The sequence below is a fragment of the Poecilia reticulata genome, chromosome 23 (genome assembly GCF_904066995.2).
Source record: "Poecilia reticulata chromosome 23, P_reticulata-male-v2, whole genome shotgun sequence".
Taxonomy (NCBI): Eukaryota; Metazoa; Chordata; class Actinopteri; order Cyprinodontiformes; family Poeciliidae; genus Poecilia; species Poecilia reticulata.
This window is the reverse complement of record NC_088852.1, coordinates 18,908,996-18,924,879: the sequence shown is the minus strand read 5'-3', so window position 1 is coordinate 18,924,879 and position 15,884 is coordinate 18,908,996. Positions and strand designations below refer to the sequence as shown.

Sequence of the window (15,884 nt, the reverse complement as noted above, 5' to 3'; positions counted from 1 at the left end):
TGGTTTGACTATGTCATCACCGTAAGACCCTTATCTCATCATTTTGAGATAATGGATGAATATTGTTATTTGGATGTTAATGTTGGGACAGCAATAACACTTGCTCTCCTGTCTGCTCTGTTTATATTCGGTCTTTTAACATAACATTGAAACACCTATTCAATTTTAAGGCTTTACTTTAGCTTTAAGGCTTTTGTAAGGAGATGTGCATTAATTAAAATTCTTTTAAAGATGAAATCTTTGGCACAAGGCTGGACAGTGGCAGAGAGGAGAACATTACAGAAACTATAATAATAGACAACACCAGCCACCAGCAGGCTCAGTGGGAGACTGCTTCTTCCAAAGTGCAGGACCAGCAGACTGAGAAACTCAAGAAATTAAACTATTCAACTCTTCACTGGGAGGGAGGATGGCTAACAGGAGAACAACAGAAACAGAGGGACTATCTGACCATTCAATGAATTGCTACTGCCTTTGACAGCACACAGTAACATTCAAAACTTTTTTGGACTGTAAACATTAGTTGCTTGTCAGCTTCATCAGATCAGCTTATCCTTTTCACAGATGAGAACCGGCCCATAGACCTATGTCCATTATAATGAACATTTTGTTGAAGCTTATTTTTTGTTCATACTTTGAGTTACCCTTTCTAGCCCTACAGCACTCTTTAGAGGACATCCTTGACTTTCCAGGGATGTCATGTGATAGGTTTGCATACCGGGAAGTCCCTTTTTTTCCTAAATCAAAATGGCCGACCTGCCAGAAACCAAATTTTATGGATAGAGGATTGTTACGTCCACCAAGGGCACAACATATTCGAGGACACGAGATGAAAAGATGAGGGTTCAACAAATTTTATTCTTAAATTCTCTTCACTTTGGTTTTCTTAGTTCAGCTTCTTCTGATTTTCTGCGAAGAAATTAGAGTTAAAGACCCTCAGATCCCGTGTCCCAAAAAATAAAGAAAAACAAAACCCCAAAAGTATTAACAGAAAGTTGGACCTGGTGAGCTGATTAAACAGAACAAAACGGTACAGCAGGGGGCTGACCCTATACAGGGCTGTCGAAGCCCCTACTAGTACAGGACTAAAGCAAAAAGATCATAATACAAATGAAAGATCGAAAACAGGACAACCGGTCCCACCAGGCCAAAATCACAAGAGAAATACAAACAAATAAAGGCTAACAGAAATACTGCATGGCAGGCTGGAAGCGTCAGCTGCGGCCCACAGCAACTGGACATGCGCGCACCGCACCTGGTGGTGGTGGAGCGAGCGGAAGCGAGTGAAAGGCGGAGCTTAGCTTAGGCGGGATCCTCAACTTGCCGAAACCCAGCCTATTTATAGGCGGACCAACAGCGTCACAAATTAACGTAATTAAATGACTAAAGAGAAGTTATCCAAACTCCAAAATATATTAACAAAAGGTAATTCAACTAAAGTCTATAAGAAAAGAAAGAAAAGAAACAGACAAAAATCATAATGTGCCCGAGCACATAACAAGGGTAGGCGAGTCAAATATTTTTTTCTTTTGTTATTTTTGTCATAATTATTTATATTCATGTTAATTAAATACCAATAATAATATTTTGACCAGTAAAAACAATTTAATAATTTCTGTTTAGAAATAACAGACCTTTTCTGAATGTCAATTATGATGGACATCAGGACTATTTCAGTGTATTTAATGACTCCACATTGTTGTAGGAGAAAAACGTGAAACAGGATTCTCCACAAGATAGTAAAGGGAGATTCAGATCTGTAGTTGTCAGATAAAGATGAGGTTAAGTATCAGCCTCTGGTAGGAGCTTCATCAGATTCAGGACAATCTGATGAAGAGACAGAATCATGGTGCGTTCTCACCAAACGCATTTCGCATGCCAAAAAGGCACTTGACACTTCAAATTTGACACGTGTGCACTTTTGGTGCATTCCTACCAAAAGCGTTTTGAGCATCAGGTGTGCCTGGTTTATATTCACAGTCTATGTGGAACGTCATAAAAAAGGGTCCAAACAGTTCAAATCGCACCGCTCTAGGTGCTTGGAATGCTCCTCCATAGCCCTCAACACACCTCCACATAGACTTTGAATGTAAACCAGATGGGCCTGACATTCAAAACACGTTTGGTGTGAACGCACCATTAGAGCCAGAGAGAGAGCAGGAAAGTCACTGTGCAAGGTGGGCCAGGATTAATTTGTATGTTTGTCTAGGGCCAGGCATCTGTGATGGGAATGTCCATTTCTTGGTTCTGGTCGACATTCAATGAAAGCTCAACATTTGGTCCTAAAGATCCTACATACAAGTTTTTTTCTTTGTTTGACCATCAACTGCAAATATCGTTTAGATCTTTCCCATACATTTTGGAGGCCTTCGCCACAGGATTATCGTCAAATCTCTTTGTGACAGTCAGCTAAGATGCTCCCTTCTGTTCACAGTGGCCCATCTTCTGGTAATTGGTGTGGCTTTGGTATTTTTTGGTTCATCATAATGATTCCAGTTGCTGGAAGACCCTTTGAGAAGTTTGCAGAACTTATTCCTCATCATTTTCCTGCTAATAACTGGCACTTTTGATTTTGTAGTCCAGAAGATTTTGACTCTGGGAAATCCAAGATAGGCCAGTGTGCTGATGTTCTGAAAAAGTCCTTGTTCATGTATTTTATATTTCTATCATGTTCAAAATAAATAAAAAATAAACAAATAATTAAGTAAAAATAAATAGGCTATTGTTTAATAGAAACTATTGTTTCTTGGGCAATAGTGTTTAGCGACACCCCTGTAGTTTGCAGCCATTTTTGGTTTTTATTTCAAGTAACAAGCAATAGACTGCAACCAGAAATGGATAACTTCTGATTATTAAATGTATTTTTCCAAATGTGACCTCTTGTTGGGTTAATGTGATTCATTAAACAACAATCTGTACACCTGTACATTTTTCAATTTTTTGAATTCTGTCATAATTTAGACTGAAATAGTCCTAATGTCCACTACAATGGACATGCTGTTAAATTCTTATAAGAAATATATTTTAAAAAATGCTAAGGTGTTCGTTTTGGCCTTAATAGGTAGGAAATCACAAAAAAACTGAAATTGGAAGACAATTTTTTCTTTGGTCCTCATGAGGATATAACCTATTTCTTTGTATGAAAATAATTCAGACATTTTGCTTGTATTTTAGTTTATCAGAAGAAATGAAAACATCTCACATTCACAGAAAACCCAAGGACTGTTTCCTGCTCTTGTTTCTTTCTGATGTCACTAGCCTCTGGCTTTTTTCTTTTCACTGTCCCAACATAGTGATAATTTTAACATACAAGTAAAAAACATACTTTAAAAAAAAGAATAAAATTAACATACTGTAGCTTTAACAAAAAAGAAGTTAAACTGAGACTGCATGCTGGGATCATCCTGCAGTCAGTGCTGACCTGGAGATTCCTCCAGACACCGGCTGGACTTCTTCTGAACTACCATTGATCTATAAACCTTTCTAAATCTGCTTTTGTGTCTGGAATTGTCACCTGCTTAAGAGACATGTAGCAAGCATTATGACATTGGTAATGTGCTTGGCCCTGCAGAGGTGGTGGAGACTGAGACATATCCCAAAAGACTTGAACCACAACTGAACACAACTGTAGTTTTTTTTTTTAATTGAAAAAATTAATTAAAAAAATACAAAATAAATGTAAACAAACTATACTCTTCTGTGTTCAGTTCCTTTTGACAATTTTGAAAAGCTTTATGTTGGTTTGTCACATCAAATATAATTTAAAAGTACTAGAGTTTACAATAACATGATTTGACACAATGTGAAAAGGTTTTTGCAATATAGTGATGTTGAATGCATATACGAAAGAGCATATATGCAAATATGAGCCAGAATGTATTGGATGATGTTGTCTAAAAGAATTAACATTTTACTTGGTTTTCAGGGTCTAAAAACTAGAAACTTTTCTCACTGTATGTCCTAATGATTTTTCTCAGAGACACAGTCTTCCTCCAGTGACCACTCACAATATGTTGGACGACTCTGAAGATCCAATACTGTTCAACGTCAGACGCATTGGTCTCTTCAATTCTAGAAACGACCGCGTCAAGGTAGATTAAACATTCTGTCTTTTACAACCTGCAGTGCTGGGGTCAGTAAGTCCCCACTTCTTCCTCTTTAAGTTGTTATTTGATCTTCAGTGATTAAAACAATGTCATATTTTTTGTCTAAATGCAAGCACAATACATTCTCTTGCAAATATATTATAAAATCTAAGTAATCATGAAAAAATGCCAGTTTGATTGGGGAGAACTGTTATTTGGCAATTCTTGATTTGCAAACACCAATAATAAAAAAATATGAATAAAGAATTTATTGAACATTAAACACTAGAAGTAGAAGGAAGCTGGAAAATCAAACACAAATTTTTCAGAAGATAGATGCTCTTGTTATAGAAGATTGGAAGGGAATAGTTTAAAACTTTTGTTCTGGAAAGAATTACTTTAAGATTACAGGAGAGAAAAGTTTAGAAAATCTGAATGAAATGTCATGGCCATGGGTATTATGGTTTTGATTTTGACTATGTGAGGTAAAATAAAACCCAAATCTGATTTTTTTTTTTTGTCCATATCATGATAATTTGATCAGCCCAAGTCTGATCTTTTCAAGCCCAAAAAATAAAATAAACAAATCTGATTGCTGTGATTTCTATATGAGATAATAAATTGGATACATATTTGATTGTCTTAAAAACATCTGCAGTCTAAAAAGTATATTTTTTATAAACATTACCTACTGCAGCTGTAAAATGCTTCATCTGATCGGCTGTTTGTGCCTTCACTCTGCCAAGGCTCATCTCATTGTGACAAGAAATCTAAACTGAGAAGATGACCTGCTTTAGTGACTTAATGAGCTTTCAGTTATTTAAATGTGGTTATTTTATTTTGGTGTTCTCTTTTAAATGCATACCATCAAACAAAAAACTGTTATATCGTAGCCATTTACCTGCTTGGTAAATATTAACTGTATGTGATTCAAACAAAAGAGGAAACTAGCCTAGCTTACTGAAAAGCCAGCTACATCTGTGTCTCATTGTGTTCATGTATTCATGTGTTCATGTATTCATGTGTTCTCTCAGATCATCTTCCACCCTGAGTTCTTGTCCTCCACCAGTCCTCTGCTGCCCATGGATTATGAGGACTTTGTCCGAGGCTGTAACCTTGGAGTTTTCCCGTCCTACTATGAGCCATGGGGATACACACCAGGTAGACTTTGACCAGCAAACAGCAGCTCATGCTGTGTGTGCATGAGACCTTTCCGATAATAATAAACTGGTGCAACAGGAAACATTAGAAAACATTCATCTTTCAGGTTAGGATTTGTTGTAAGGCATCATGCACAACTGTGGTACATTTACAATGACAAATTGGACCAAGACAAACAAATAACCGTTACAGGATTATGTTACCCAAAAACAATTCTGAATTTACTTTTAACATAGTGTGAAAAAGAAAAGCACAAAAACAAAAATAAACTGAAAAAACTGTTTGTGGGTCATTATACTAAGTGTCTACTATCTGTAGGTGACTCTAGCATCACATTCTTCTTTTGATCTTTTTCTGTTTATTCACTTAGATAATATTTTCATTCTAATGTATGTTTTTTTTCTTGGTTTATCATTATTGTTCCTTTCTGTTTTCTGTATGTCAGTTTCAGGTTTTGGTCGAGTTTATCTTTCACCTTTCCGTCAGTTTACCAGCTTGATTCCTTTTCATCTGTTTAAAGTCCTTTATTTTCCCTGGAACCAGCATTTAACTCTAATAAAAGGAACAAATAAACACAAATGAAAGCTTCTGAGAGACGTTCAAAGTTTTGGATTTTGTTTTCTAACCTAATCCTGCTTTAAATATCTCAATAACATTCTATATAATGTATGCTGTTGTAACAGTTGATAAAGGGATGGAAGAATCACATCAGAATCAGGAATCAGGATCGGTTTATTCCTGTTCAAAACAAGAACATTTTTACTCCAGCAGCTTCTGGGCTTCAGCTTCCTCACACAAACCTAAACCAACCAAAAAAAAACACAAAATAATCACCTTGGCAAGGAAAACGTAATAGACATTACAAACGTGAGAATTAAATGCCCAGTGAGGTGCTGCTCTAAGCATAAAACAAACAGTAATATATATAAAAACTTATGAGTTTACAACATGCTTTAGAACATTTTCAATATTTTAATACACAAACAGAAAAACGCTTACCTCTCCTCAGCGCAGCTTGGCGTGAACTGAGGAGAGCAGCGGGAACACAGGATATAACGCAAAAATAGGAAATAAAAAAATAAAAGCTTCCTCACCAAAATAAAATAAAAATTAAAGGAAAACAAATGTTCATAGATGAGGATAGATTTTTGCACACTAAGGACCAAAAATAAAAGCAAAATAAAACAAATAATACATAACACACATGTCAATTCCAAGAAAATGAGTTTTGAGAAGGTTCATAAAGGAAATTAAATAAGTAAATAAAATTGACTCTGCTACATTGTGGTCCTTGGTCTTTTTAAGAGAATAAAATCATAACTTCTGGCTTGTTAAATTCTCTTATCCTCCTGGATTCAATGATTCCATGCGTGGAAACAAAAGCCACACAGAAATGACAGTCAACGCTCCACATCATACATTTTCAGAGTTTATTCTAACATTTAAAAGTATAAAATCACATTGACAACACAGACACTTCAAACACACTAAAACACATTAATTTAATTTACCTGAGACAAATGGGAAAGAAGAAGAAAAGAAAGAAAGAAAAGCAAAGACGTCTTTGGAGAAATTGCAAAGAGCAAAATCTGATTTGTTACTCCTGTGTAGAAAGTTTTATAGTAAAGGCGTATTCTTCTCTTTAATTTATTCAAATAAGGCGTATCTTTGCTCATCCAACCAGGAGCTGTGTCTGACCCTCTCTAAAGTTAGAAACTCCCTGCAATTTGCTTGCAAGATCAAAGGCCATTTGTCTCCTTTATCTAAACAAACTGGAAGCAGAGCTTCTCCTCCACTGGCCTGAACTCCTGCTGTTTTACGGCTTTTCACAGATCAGTGTGAAGCTGGAACTTCTCCTGATTCTTTCCCACACAGACAAAGGGCAGTTCAAAGCAAACAATCTGCTGTAACTACAGGTAAAATAAAGATTAGTCCAAAAACTATATTTAGGCTATTTCAGTCAAGACATGTTGCTAAGTTTTAAAACTAGCATATTTAAATTTATTTTCTAAACAGTCTTCATAGTAATATTTCTATTCACTAACAAACCTCTGATGCCAGCAAAAGAACAGCTTTTTGTTGTTGGCAGTGCTAAGCCCCTCACTTCCTACTCCATCCATCCTAAACCTGTAGAGTTTGACCCTGAGGACCTGTAGGAAATCTGTTGAACTGGTCTGTTGAGTAATACTGCCTGGTTTCTGATGACTCAGATCTGAGTGACCCACCATGCTTCCTTCAATGAACTGATCAGATTGAGTAGCCCTGTAGAACACCTCCATTAACAGTGGCTCTCTTCTGTTATGCAACATGCTATTGACTCTGAACTTGGTGTTATTTTAGTGACTCACATGAAGCCCCACGGGTGTTGCTATGCTAACTTTGGGCTAAAGCAACATTTAAAAACCTCTCATAAATCTAAGTGAAGGCTTTAGGAGGCTGAATGTCTCTTCTGGAAAAGAACTAGAATGTTTTTTTGGTGAAAGGCAGGCTGCAGTCAACTCTTTTTCCTCTGAGGATGAATGTCCTCAAGAGTCTAGATTACCAAGTCCTTTGTCATTGTCTGAGCAGGGTGGCCAAGTCCAGTCTGCAACATTTAGCTGCAATCCTTCTCTGACACACCTGGATCAAAAGAATGACTCGTTAGCTAGCCGGCCTTTTGGCTCATTTGTGTTGGAGCAGGCATGCATGTAAAAGTTGCAGGGTTGGAGCTCTAGAGGACTGGACTTGAGCATCCCTGGTCTATAGAGTCTGAGCGACAGCTGGTGAGAGAAGACCAACCTTAACCACAGTTCAGGGAGGTTAGGGGTTGAATTCTCTTCACAAGGCAGCCCTCTGCCCATCTGTGGGCCTCTGGTCCTCTTCTTTCTCCATCTTGCTCTTGGCTTGACTGCCTGGAGGATATCAACCAATACGTCTCCTGCAACACTTTGTAGCCTTTAAGGCTCTTCCACCCTACAGATGTTTTCATTGACTGGCTCTGTTGTTCTGTTCACATGCTCACTTTATTGGTTCTCTGCTAAGTTGTAAGGTGACATCTTACACACAGCTGGATTCTTGGCTGCACAGTGGCGCAGTTGGTAGAGCTGTTGCCTTGCAGCAAGAAGGCTCTGGGTTCGATTCCCGGCACCAAGTCTTTCTGCATGGAGCTTGCATGTTCTCCCTGAGCATGCTGAGTTTCCTCCCACAGTCCAAAAACATGACTGTCAGGTTAATTGGCCTCTCTAAATTCTCCCTAGGTGTGTGTGTGTGGGGGGGAGGGGGGTGTGTGTGTGTGTGTGTGTCTCTGTGTTGCCCTGCGACAGACTGGCGACCTGTCCAGGGTGACCCCGCCTCTCGCCCGAAACGTTAGCTGGAGATAGAGACCAGCAACCCTCCCGACACCATTAAGGGACAAGGGTGTAAAGAAAATGGATGGATGGATTCTAGTTGATAATTAGGGGACTTATTAGTGGCACTCTTGGATTTTATTTGAGGAGTTAAGTAAGGTATATGAATACAAATGCTTGAAAAGCTTCAAAAGGTCATAGGTTTATTAAGGCCCTGTTACAGTTTTCTTGTTTGTAATCATGGAGATACTATCAATCCATCCATCCATTTTCTAACACCCGTGTCCCTTGTGGGGTTGGGAGGGTGCTGGTGCCTCATTGAGATCCTACATTTTGTTAATTTACTTGTCTTTGCAATCCAAATTTTGAGCATACAGGTGTGCTGGATGTGTCTTTTCCAGGTGAATGTACTGTGATGGGCATACCAAGTGTCACCACCAATCTGTCAGGGTTTGGCTGTTTCATGGAGGAGCATGTCTCAGACCCTGCTGCCTATGGTAGTACACACACAGACGCCTCAATGCTCCGTCTTTTTCATCTCAGGTCAGTATTCCTTCAAACCTCTTTTCTGTCGTAGGTATCTACATCGTGGACCGTCGGTTCAGATCTGCTGAGGAGTCCTGCAACCAGCTGACCCAGTTCATGCTCAGTTTCTGTCAGCAGTCTCGACGTCAACGCATCATCCAGAGGAACCGAACCGAGAGGCTGTCAGACCTGCTGGACTGGAGATACTTAGGAAGGGTCTGTTTCTAACGCACCGAGAAACAGTTTAACTGCAGGAGAGCCATTGGTTTTATAATAACTTATCACTCACAAATACTGTAGATGAGTGTAATGGTGTTTCCGAAAACAAAAAAATATGACAAGCAGTTAAAATCTAATGACTAGCCTGACGCTTCCTTTTCTCTGCTGGAGATGTGCAAGTGATCCACAGTTTAACTTTGTTATTGTTGCCAACAAATAAATCTCAAAAACTCGTTTGGAGTGGGATTGTGTCAAGCAGCATTAATTAAATTAACAGTCCCTACAAAAAGTACCCCTCTGATTTTTTTTTACCTCGTTAGTTGCTTTTACGGATCAATCAGCGATCAATAAAAAAAAGAAAGAAGTGATTGCATTAAATTTCAGTGAGAGTATTTATCAGCTGGCTCTCGGTGTGGATCGCTCTCAGGCTGCACTTCTTCTCCATTCTTCCAGATAAACTGCTCCAGCTGTCAGCTTCATAGTTTAGTCCCTTGACATTGAGCATCTGTCTCTTTAAGAAGTTCCTACTCTTTCAGACTCTTCACCTTAAGAATGTTGTCACAACAATGCTCCTCCATTATCCCAATTACAACCGTTAGAAGGGATGGATGAGAAGTAGTTTGTAAGATGAGTTCAGAGAACACCTGGTGGAACTCCTCCAGATGTTTTCTTAGTCTGGTGGAGCTGAGTGGGGAAGGCAGCTCCAAACAGCAAGCATTTAGGCACCCCTGAATGGTTGCCATGGGAGATTCAAGGATTTCTCAAACATGCAAGACATACTCAAACCAAAACTCCATGATGTTGATGAGGAATAACATTATAACATGTTGTAAAGTTTTTAAAAAAAGTCAATTTAACATAATACTCCCCCTTTAAATAATTATATTTGTCATTATTTTTTATAGAAATCAGTTTTCACTGTGAACCCAAAGGGTTTTTGGGGAAATTGTTGTCAAATTTTGTTGATCATAATTGATTAGTAAAAGCAATAAATGATAAAACATCAAAGGGAGTGAGGACCTTGTATAGGGACTCTATAAAGATACATTTACAATATTAACTTGATTTTTCAGTGTTTGATTAGCTGTGAGCCTTTTTTCATAAAGTAAAAATAAGAACAAGTAAAAAATAAACTAATACATGGACAGAGTAAAAAAACTACATACAAGATGTTTTGATGGACTTTTTTGGCATCTATCTTTTCTTCTTGTGACAGTTCTACACACATGCCCGTCATCTGGCTCTTAGCAGAAGTTTCCCAGACAAATACAAGATGGATAACAAAGGCCCTCTAAAGGCAAGTAAAGAATTCCCATAAGGGAGTTGAAATGTTTCCCTTTTGTGTGGAGTTTCTCCAAAGAGCAGGAAAGAGTTTCTGTTGATTTAATAAGAGATTCTGAGGTAAGGTCAGCCATATTCGTTTCCTATTTTAAAAACTGCTCTGGGTAAAATGATCACATAAAAGTTGTAGATGGAAAGACTGCTAATGAAAAGGACATTCTGTGTTGTCTTCACAGACTGAGGGTTTCCGTTATCCTCGGCCAGCTTCAGTGCCTCCGTCTCCCTCCGCCTCCCTCCATTCCACCCCACACCACAGTGATGAGGATGATGATGATGATGAACCATACAATGAAGAAGAGGAGGCAGAGAGGGACCGGTTGAACATCAAGGCTCCTTTTATGCTGGGATCAGTGCCAGAAGGCAAGAAAAAGCAGCCAGGAGAGTCAGGGAATTAAAATCAATAATTTAAGTTCAGAATCTTTCCTGGTTCCACCGACTGCCCAACACATTCAATAAACTTGGAGATTAAATAATTATCATTTTTCTTCTACTTTCACACAAATAACTTAGTTGTATCAGTCAGGATACATGAACAAAAAGATTCTGTTCAAAATATTTTAGGAAATGATTGGATCTGTCTAAACTTTACTTCATAAACATACACAATGTCTTTTTTATAATCATGCAAAAGCTATGAACTTCTGAAATTTAAACCTCTTTGACTCTTGCTGATTTCTCTAAACTGATTAGTTGGCTACATCAAACAAACCTACAGACCCATTCCATTAGAATATTATTGAAAAGTCAATTTATTTCTGGTTCTGGTCTGCTCTGCATCCAGAACCAGAACCAAACATGGAGAAGGTGAGCATTCAGTTTTTATGTTCCTCTAATCAGGAACTAACGTCCAGAAACACTAAGATCCTTTAACTCAAGGCTAAAAACCCCAAACGGCTCGGCTGCTTTTGACCGATACCTGGAACATTGATCCATATATCTGATGTATATTTCATGTCAATGATCTTTTATTTCGATTATGCTATTAGGAAAAATATAATGTTTGCCGGTTCCAACATAATTACTGTGCCATGTTTTAATCATGTAAAGCAGTGGCCCCCAGGCCCCGTCCTCAGGGTCCACAGAGGACACGTTTCAGTTGTGTCCTTCTCCAGCACAACTGAATGTCCCCCTTTGCCTGCCTGTAGAAACCTGGTAATCACCCATTCATTCATGAAAGGGGTGCAGCAGCAGGTCGGGGCCCCATCAGGTCCTCAGGGCTCTGATGCAAACGACTTTGAACGGCATTGCTGCCGAAATGTGCTACACAAATAAACTTGACTTTTACACATTCACTGTTAATTAATGCAGATTGTATAAATGGGCAGTGATTTTATTTCAAACATTTAAGTCAACCTCAAACCTAAAGTGCAATAATCCTCAAGTGTTTATTAAAATATTTTAAACACAGTGAGATCATTCATATTTACAATGCAGCTTTTTGACAGTGTTGCACCAAACACAAATACAAAAATGATGAAATCTGATGATTATTGTTGATGTCAGAAGTATTCTCTCTTCCACACTGGGAAATACACCTGATCTGGAGCTTCATCGGCTAGGAGAGAAAAAAAGAGACAAACATTATATTATAGAACTTTAGGCATAACACCATGAAAAAGCCTCGGCCAGTTCTGGAGAACAGCGAATAACTTATGGAACAATGCCAGAAAACAAGCGGACAGACTGAGTGGTCACCTCCCTCTCTGGCTTGCTGCAGGATCTTGAGCAGCACTGTGGCTGCCTGGCCAACACTCAGCTTCTCTGTGTTTTGACTGCGGGTCTCTGAAGGAAACAAAAACAAAAAGCACACACACATCAGCCGAGTTCTGATTTCAGGTCTGGGGCAGACCGTGGGAACTCTGACTGTTCTCAAACTATGAACACAACTTGCTCAGAATGAACATTAATTTAGCTCAACTATGAACCAAAAAAACATTGTTGTACCTAAGTGTAGAGTGTCATAGACATCTCCTTCCTTTCCGTCCTCAGAGATGAACCTACGACCCTCTGACAAAAAGTATTACAAGTCAGTTTCATTTCCTTAGAAATGAATTTATTTTTTCCTTTTAAATGTAGGCACAACAGTTTGGATCAAACATGACCATTCTGAATACATTGTCCAGCTGTGTTAGTAAAAAGAAACTATTCATTAAAATATTTGAGCTTGAATATTATGGCATAAAGTGGCTCATAAATCTTTCCTTAAACATTTTCACATTTTGTCACATTATAACCACGGCCTTCAGTGCAGTTCAGTAGGGTTTTATGTGATAGATCAACACAAATATTGGAAAACTTATGAATGGTGGTGTTAGAGTTAGACCAAAATGCAGACAGAAACAGAAAAGTTTTTGAGCTGCATATTATGTTACAATGCCATTCCGTCTTCAAGCACATACTCAGAGTGTTGCATGACCTAGTGGTCCTAAAGAGGATGCTGTATTTGAGGGATTTTAATTGTATTTAATATTAAAGTATTGTTGGCACCAGACCATTATGAATCATGCTATATTTATATTTATTGTGTTCATGTAAAGTTTCCTGTCTCTAAAGAAGACTGACTCACCTTACTGTAACCAAATCTATCTGATGGTATAAATAGAACTGAGTGATGGATAAATTGATAGATTGATTCAGTGAAGGCAGATAGTTAAGAAAACATGGAGGCTTAACGCTAAAGAGAAGCAGAAAAAAAGTATCAAATTTCCTTCTAATCTTACAAAAAATGGTGAATCAAAGCTAAGAAAGAACAATAAACAGGCAATATTTAATGATAGAGCCTAGAGAGATATTGGTGGTTACCATAGCAGACAGATGGTTGCAACAGTTACAATAGCAACACAATACTGGGAAGGTTTCAATCCTGTTGTTTCTTTTGCCAACTCTTTTCCTTTTTCACCCTGAATTATTTCCTCTGATTATTATGTGCGCATGTTCAGTCTGTGGTTTGAGCCTCACCCAGTCAGTGCAGCCCACCTGACAGTAACATAATCATGTCTTAAGAATGAACTTGATCGCAAATGTATTTCTATACAGTTGTCTAAATAATTTGAGTTAGCATTTTAATAATTTGATGATACTCAAAATACTGTAAGAGCAGGTTTTACAGTTCTAGTTGGTTAACATGGAAAAATAAATTTTTGTCTTGAAATTAAAAAACATTTTTTTCAATCTTTAATTAGTGTGATCATTATTTTCTATTTACTGGATGTTGATTGACACCAGTGTCCTTATCACAGATCACAGCTTGAGATCACTTCCTCTCACTGCTTATTCTGGCAAACACAAACATCTTTCAAAAATATTTTCCCATTATTTATTAGTCGGATAACATTACACACTTGTCAAATGACTCATTGAAGACCAGAAATATGACAAAATGTGAAAAGGTTTCAAAGATGTGAACAAATGAGTCCAATGATATAGTTTTAAAATAATATTAAACCCTAAATGTCAGTCATTAAAAGACCAAATACATACGTGTTCCTTTTAAGTACAACATCGCCTGTGGTGTCCAGTTTCTTCGTTGAAATGAGCCCTGAAGACAAAACAAAGAAAGTTTTATCCAGTTTTTAATTTTGCAATTTAACACTTTTGTTCATTACAGTAAACCCCCCCAAAAAGAAACAGTTACTTTTGGCACGCTCCATGAATGTGAGATGAAGGATGCAAGCAACAAAAGGGTGAGCAGATTGGTTAACGTGAAGCCCCTCACACCCTGTGGGATACAGAGACAAGTTAAAAAGAGAGCTGCAACCATCACCCTGCCAGCTTCTACAAAATTATTAAAAACTTGAAAAAGGCCCCTGATTCATCCATATAACAATAAAAAATAGCTACACCATAAAAATGGTTAGATAAAACATTTGAATCTGAAAGCTCAGTGAAAGAAGGAAATTATAAGGTTGAGAGTCAATTTTCTTCAAACAATTTAAAAGTTTATAAAGAAAATGTGTTCAACCATTTTTGTACTCTGCAAATAATCATGGCAAAGGTTTCACTAAATGTTCCATTAAACTAGAATGTAAAATGAACATGAAGATGTGTGTTTTCTTACCTTTATGGTGCCAGATGTCATGTTGGCTTGGTGTCCAGCTCAGAAACAGGATCAGGTAACTGCTACTGCTGGCTTTCTGTATTTATACTGTGATGGGGAGCGTCTCCTCTGTGCTTCACACTTCTTCATAATGCCAACACTAATAGGTCACGCCAGTATGATAAAACGGGGGCGGGTAGGAGAGCGAAAGAAGAGACTTACGGATCAATTTCAATCATTTTGCTTCTTTCTATGAGAGCTGTTAATGTTAATGTAAATGTTTTGCTGCAAGAAGTTGCCACAAGCCATTTCATGTCCTGAGTAGTTTTCCTAAATCTTAAATTCTTAAAGCTGGTGAATAAAATCTAGATGATGTTCAGAAAAGCTGAAGTAATTCCTTCTTTTGCATCTTGCTCAGTGTAGCCGGACAGAAGAAATGATGGGTTTTAAGAATCAAAACTTGTTCTGATAAAAACAGTAACTCAGAGGCAAAAAAATACAATACTGGGATATTTCACTACCAGGAATGTGGGAACAGTGCCTTCTGTTTATAATTCTTTCCTTGTACTGTCAGGTTCAACTAGAAACGTGGTCCTGTCTCTCAGAAGCCTCGTTTGTCCAGCTCCATCACAGATAGGTGAAGGTTGCACCCCAGATACTTTATGTTCAGTCATTCAGACGATTTGAGGCTCTAAATGAGTTTTTTTTTTTTTTTTACTTTGAAGAGCTCCCCCTGGTGTCAGGTCTCCCTCAACTCCCTTCGTGGGTAGTTTGCTTCGTTTCCCCATCATTTGCATGTCACATACAACTGAAATAATTTGATAGTATTCTGATTATAGTTCCACATACATTATTGTTAACCACTGCTGTTTTTTGTATCTGTAAAACCAGACCACCCACACCATGTAACTCAATGCATGTAAAAAGATGATAATTATCCACAGGTTGGCTCCTTGCTTTAACTCAGATCTCCATACTTTGAAGCAGAACACTAGGAAATTAAGAAAATGGTGCTCTTCATAAAGTAATTATGTAATTTGGAAAAGTAGTGTAGTGCTGTATAAAAACATGCTTGAATTATTGCTTTACTTAAATGCCACTTCTAAAACTTGGTTCAGCTGTCACATATGGACATGAGTGCTATTGCATTTACATTTTGTAAAGAAAAGTTTATGGAAAAGCTTTAATGGA

General features: G+C 37.8%; 2 protein-coding genes across 3 annotated transcripts in view; one reads left to right on the top strand and one right to left on the bottom strand.

Annotated features, from left to right (window-relative positions):
- gys2 (glycogen synthase 2) overlaps positions 1-11,318 on the top strand; it is a 34,936-nt gene extending 23,618 nt beyond the window's left edge. For both annotated transcript variants that reach the window (XM_081603997.1, XM_008401244.3), the window contains 6 exons: positions 3,978-4,091; positions 5,120-5,246; positions 8,974-9,069; positions 9,150-9,313; positions 10,533-10,613; positions 10,834-11,318. In XM_081603997.1, the coding sequence (XP_081460123.1) occupies positions 3,978-4,091; positions 5,120-5,246; positions 8,974-9,069; positions 9,150-9,313; positions 10,533-10,613; positions 10,834-11,052 (801 nt within the window). In that variant the 3' untranslated portion in view covers positions 11,053-11,318. The remainder of the gene's footprint in view (positions 1-3,977; positions 4,092-5,119; positions 5,247-8,973; positions 9,070-9,149; positions 9,314-10,532; positions 10,614-10,833) is intronic.
- A 700-nt stretch (positions 11,319-12,018) lies between these two features.
- spx (spexin hormone) lies at positions 12,019-14,823 on the bottom strand. The gene is made up of 6 exons (XM_008401249.3): positions 14,715-14,823; positions 14,292-14,375; positions 14,138-14,195; positions 12,602-12,664; positions 12,353-12,439; positions 12,019-12,212 (listed from the first exon to the last, which is right to left on the bottom strand). The coding sequence occupies exons 1-6, from the start codon at positions 14,733-14,735 to the stop codon at positions 12,157-12,159; spliced, it is 369 nt and encodes a 122-aa protein (XP_008399471.1). The 5' UTR covers positions 14,736-14,823; the 3' UTR covers positions 12,019-12,156.
- Positions 14,824-15,884: the final 1,061 nt, after the last annotated feature.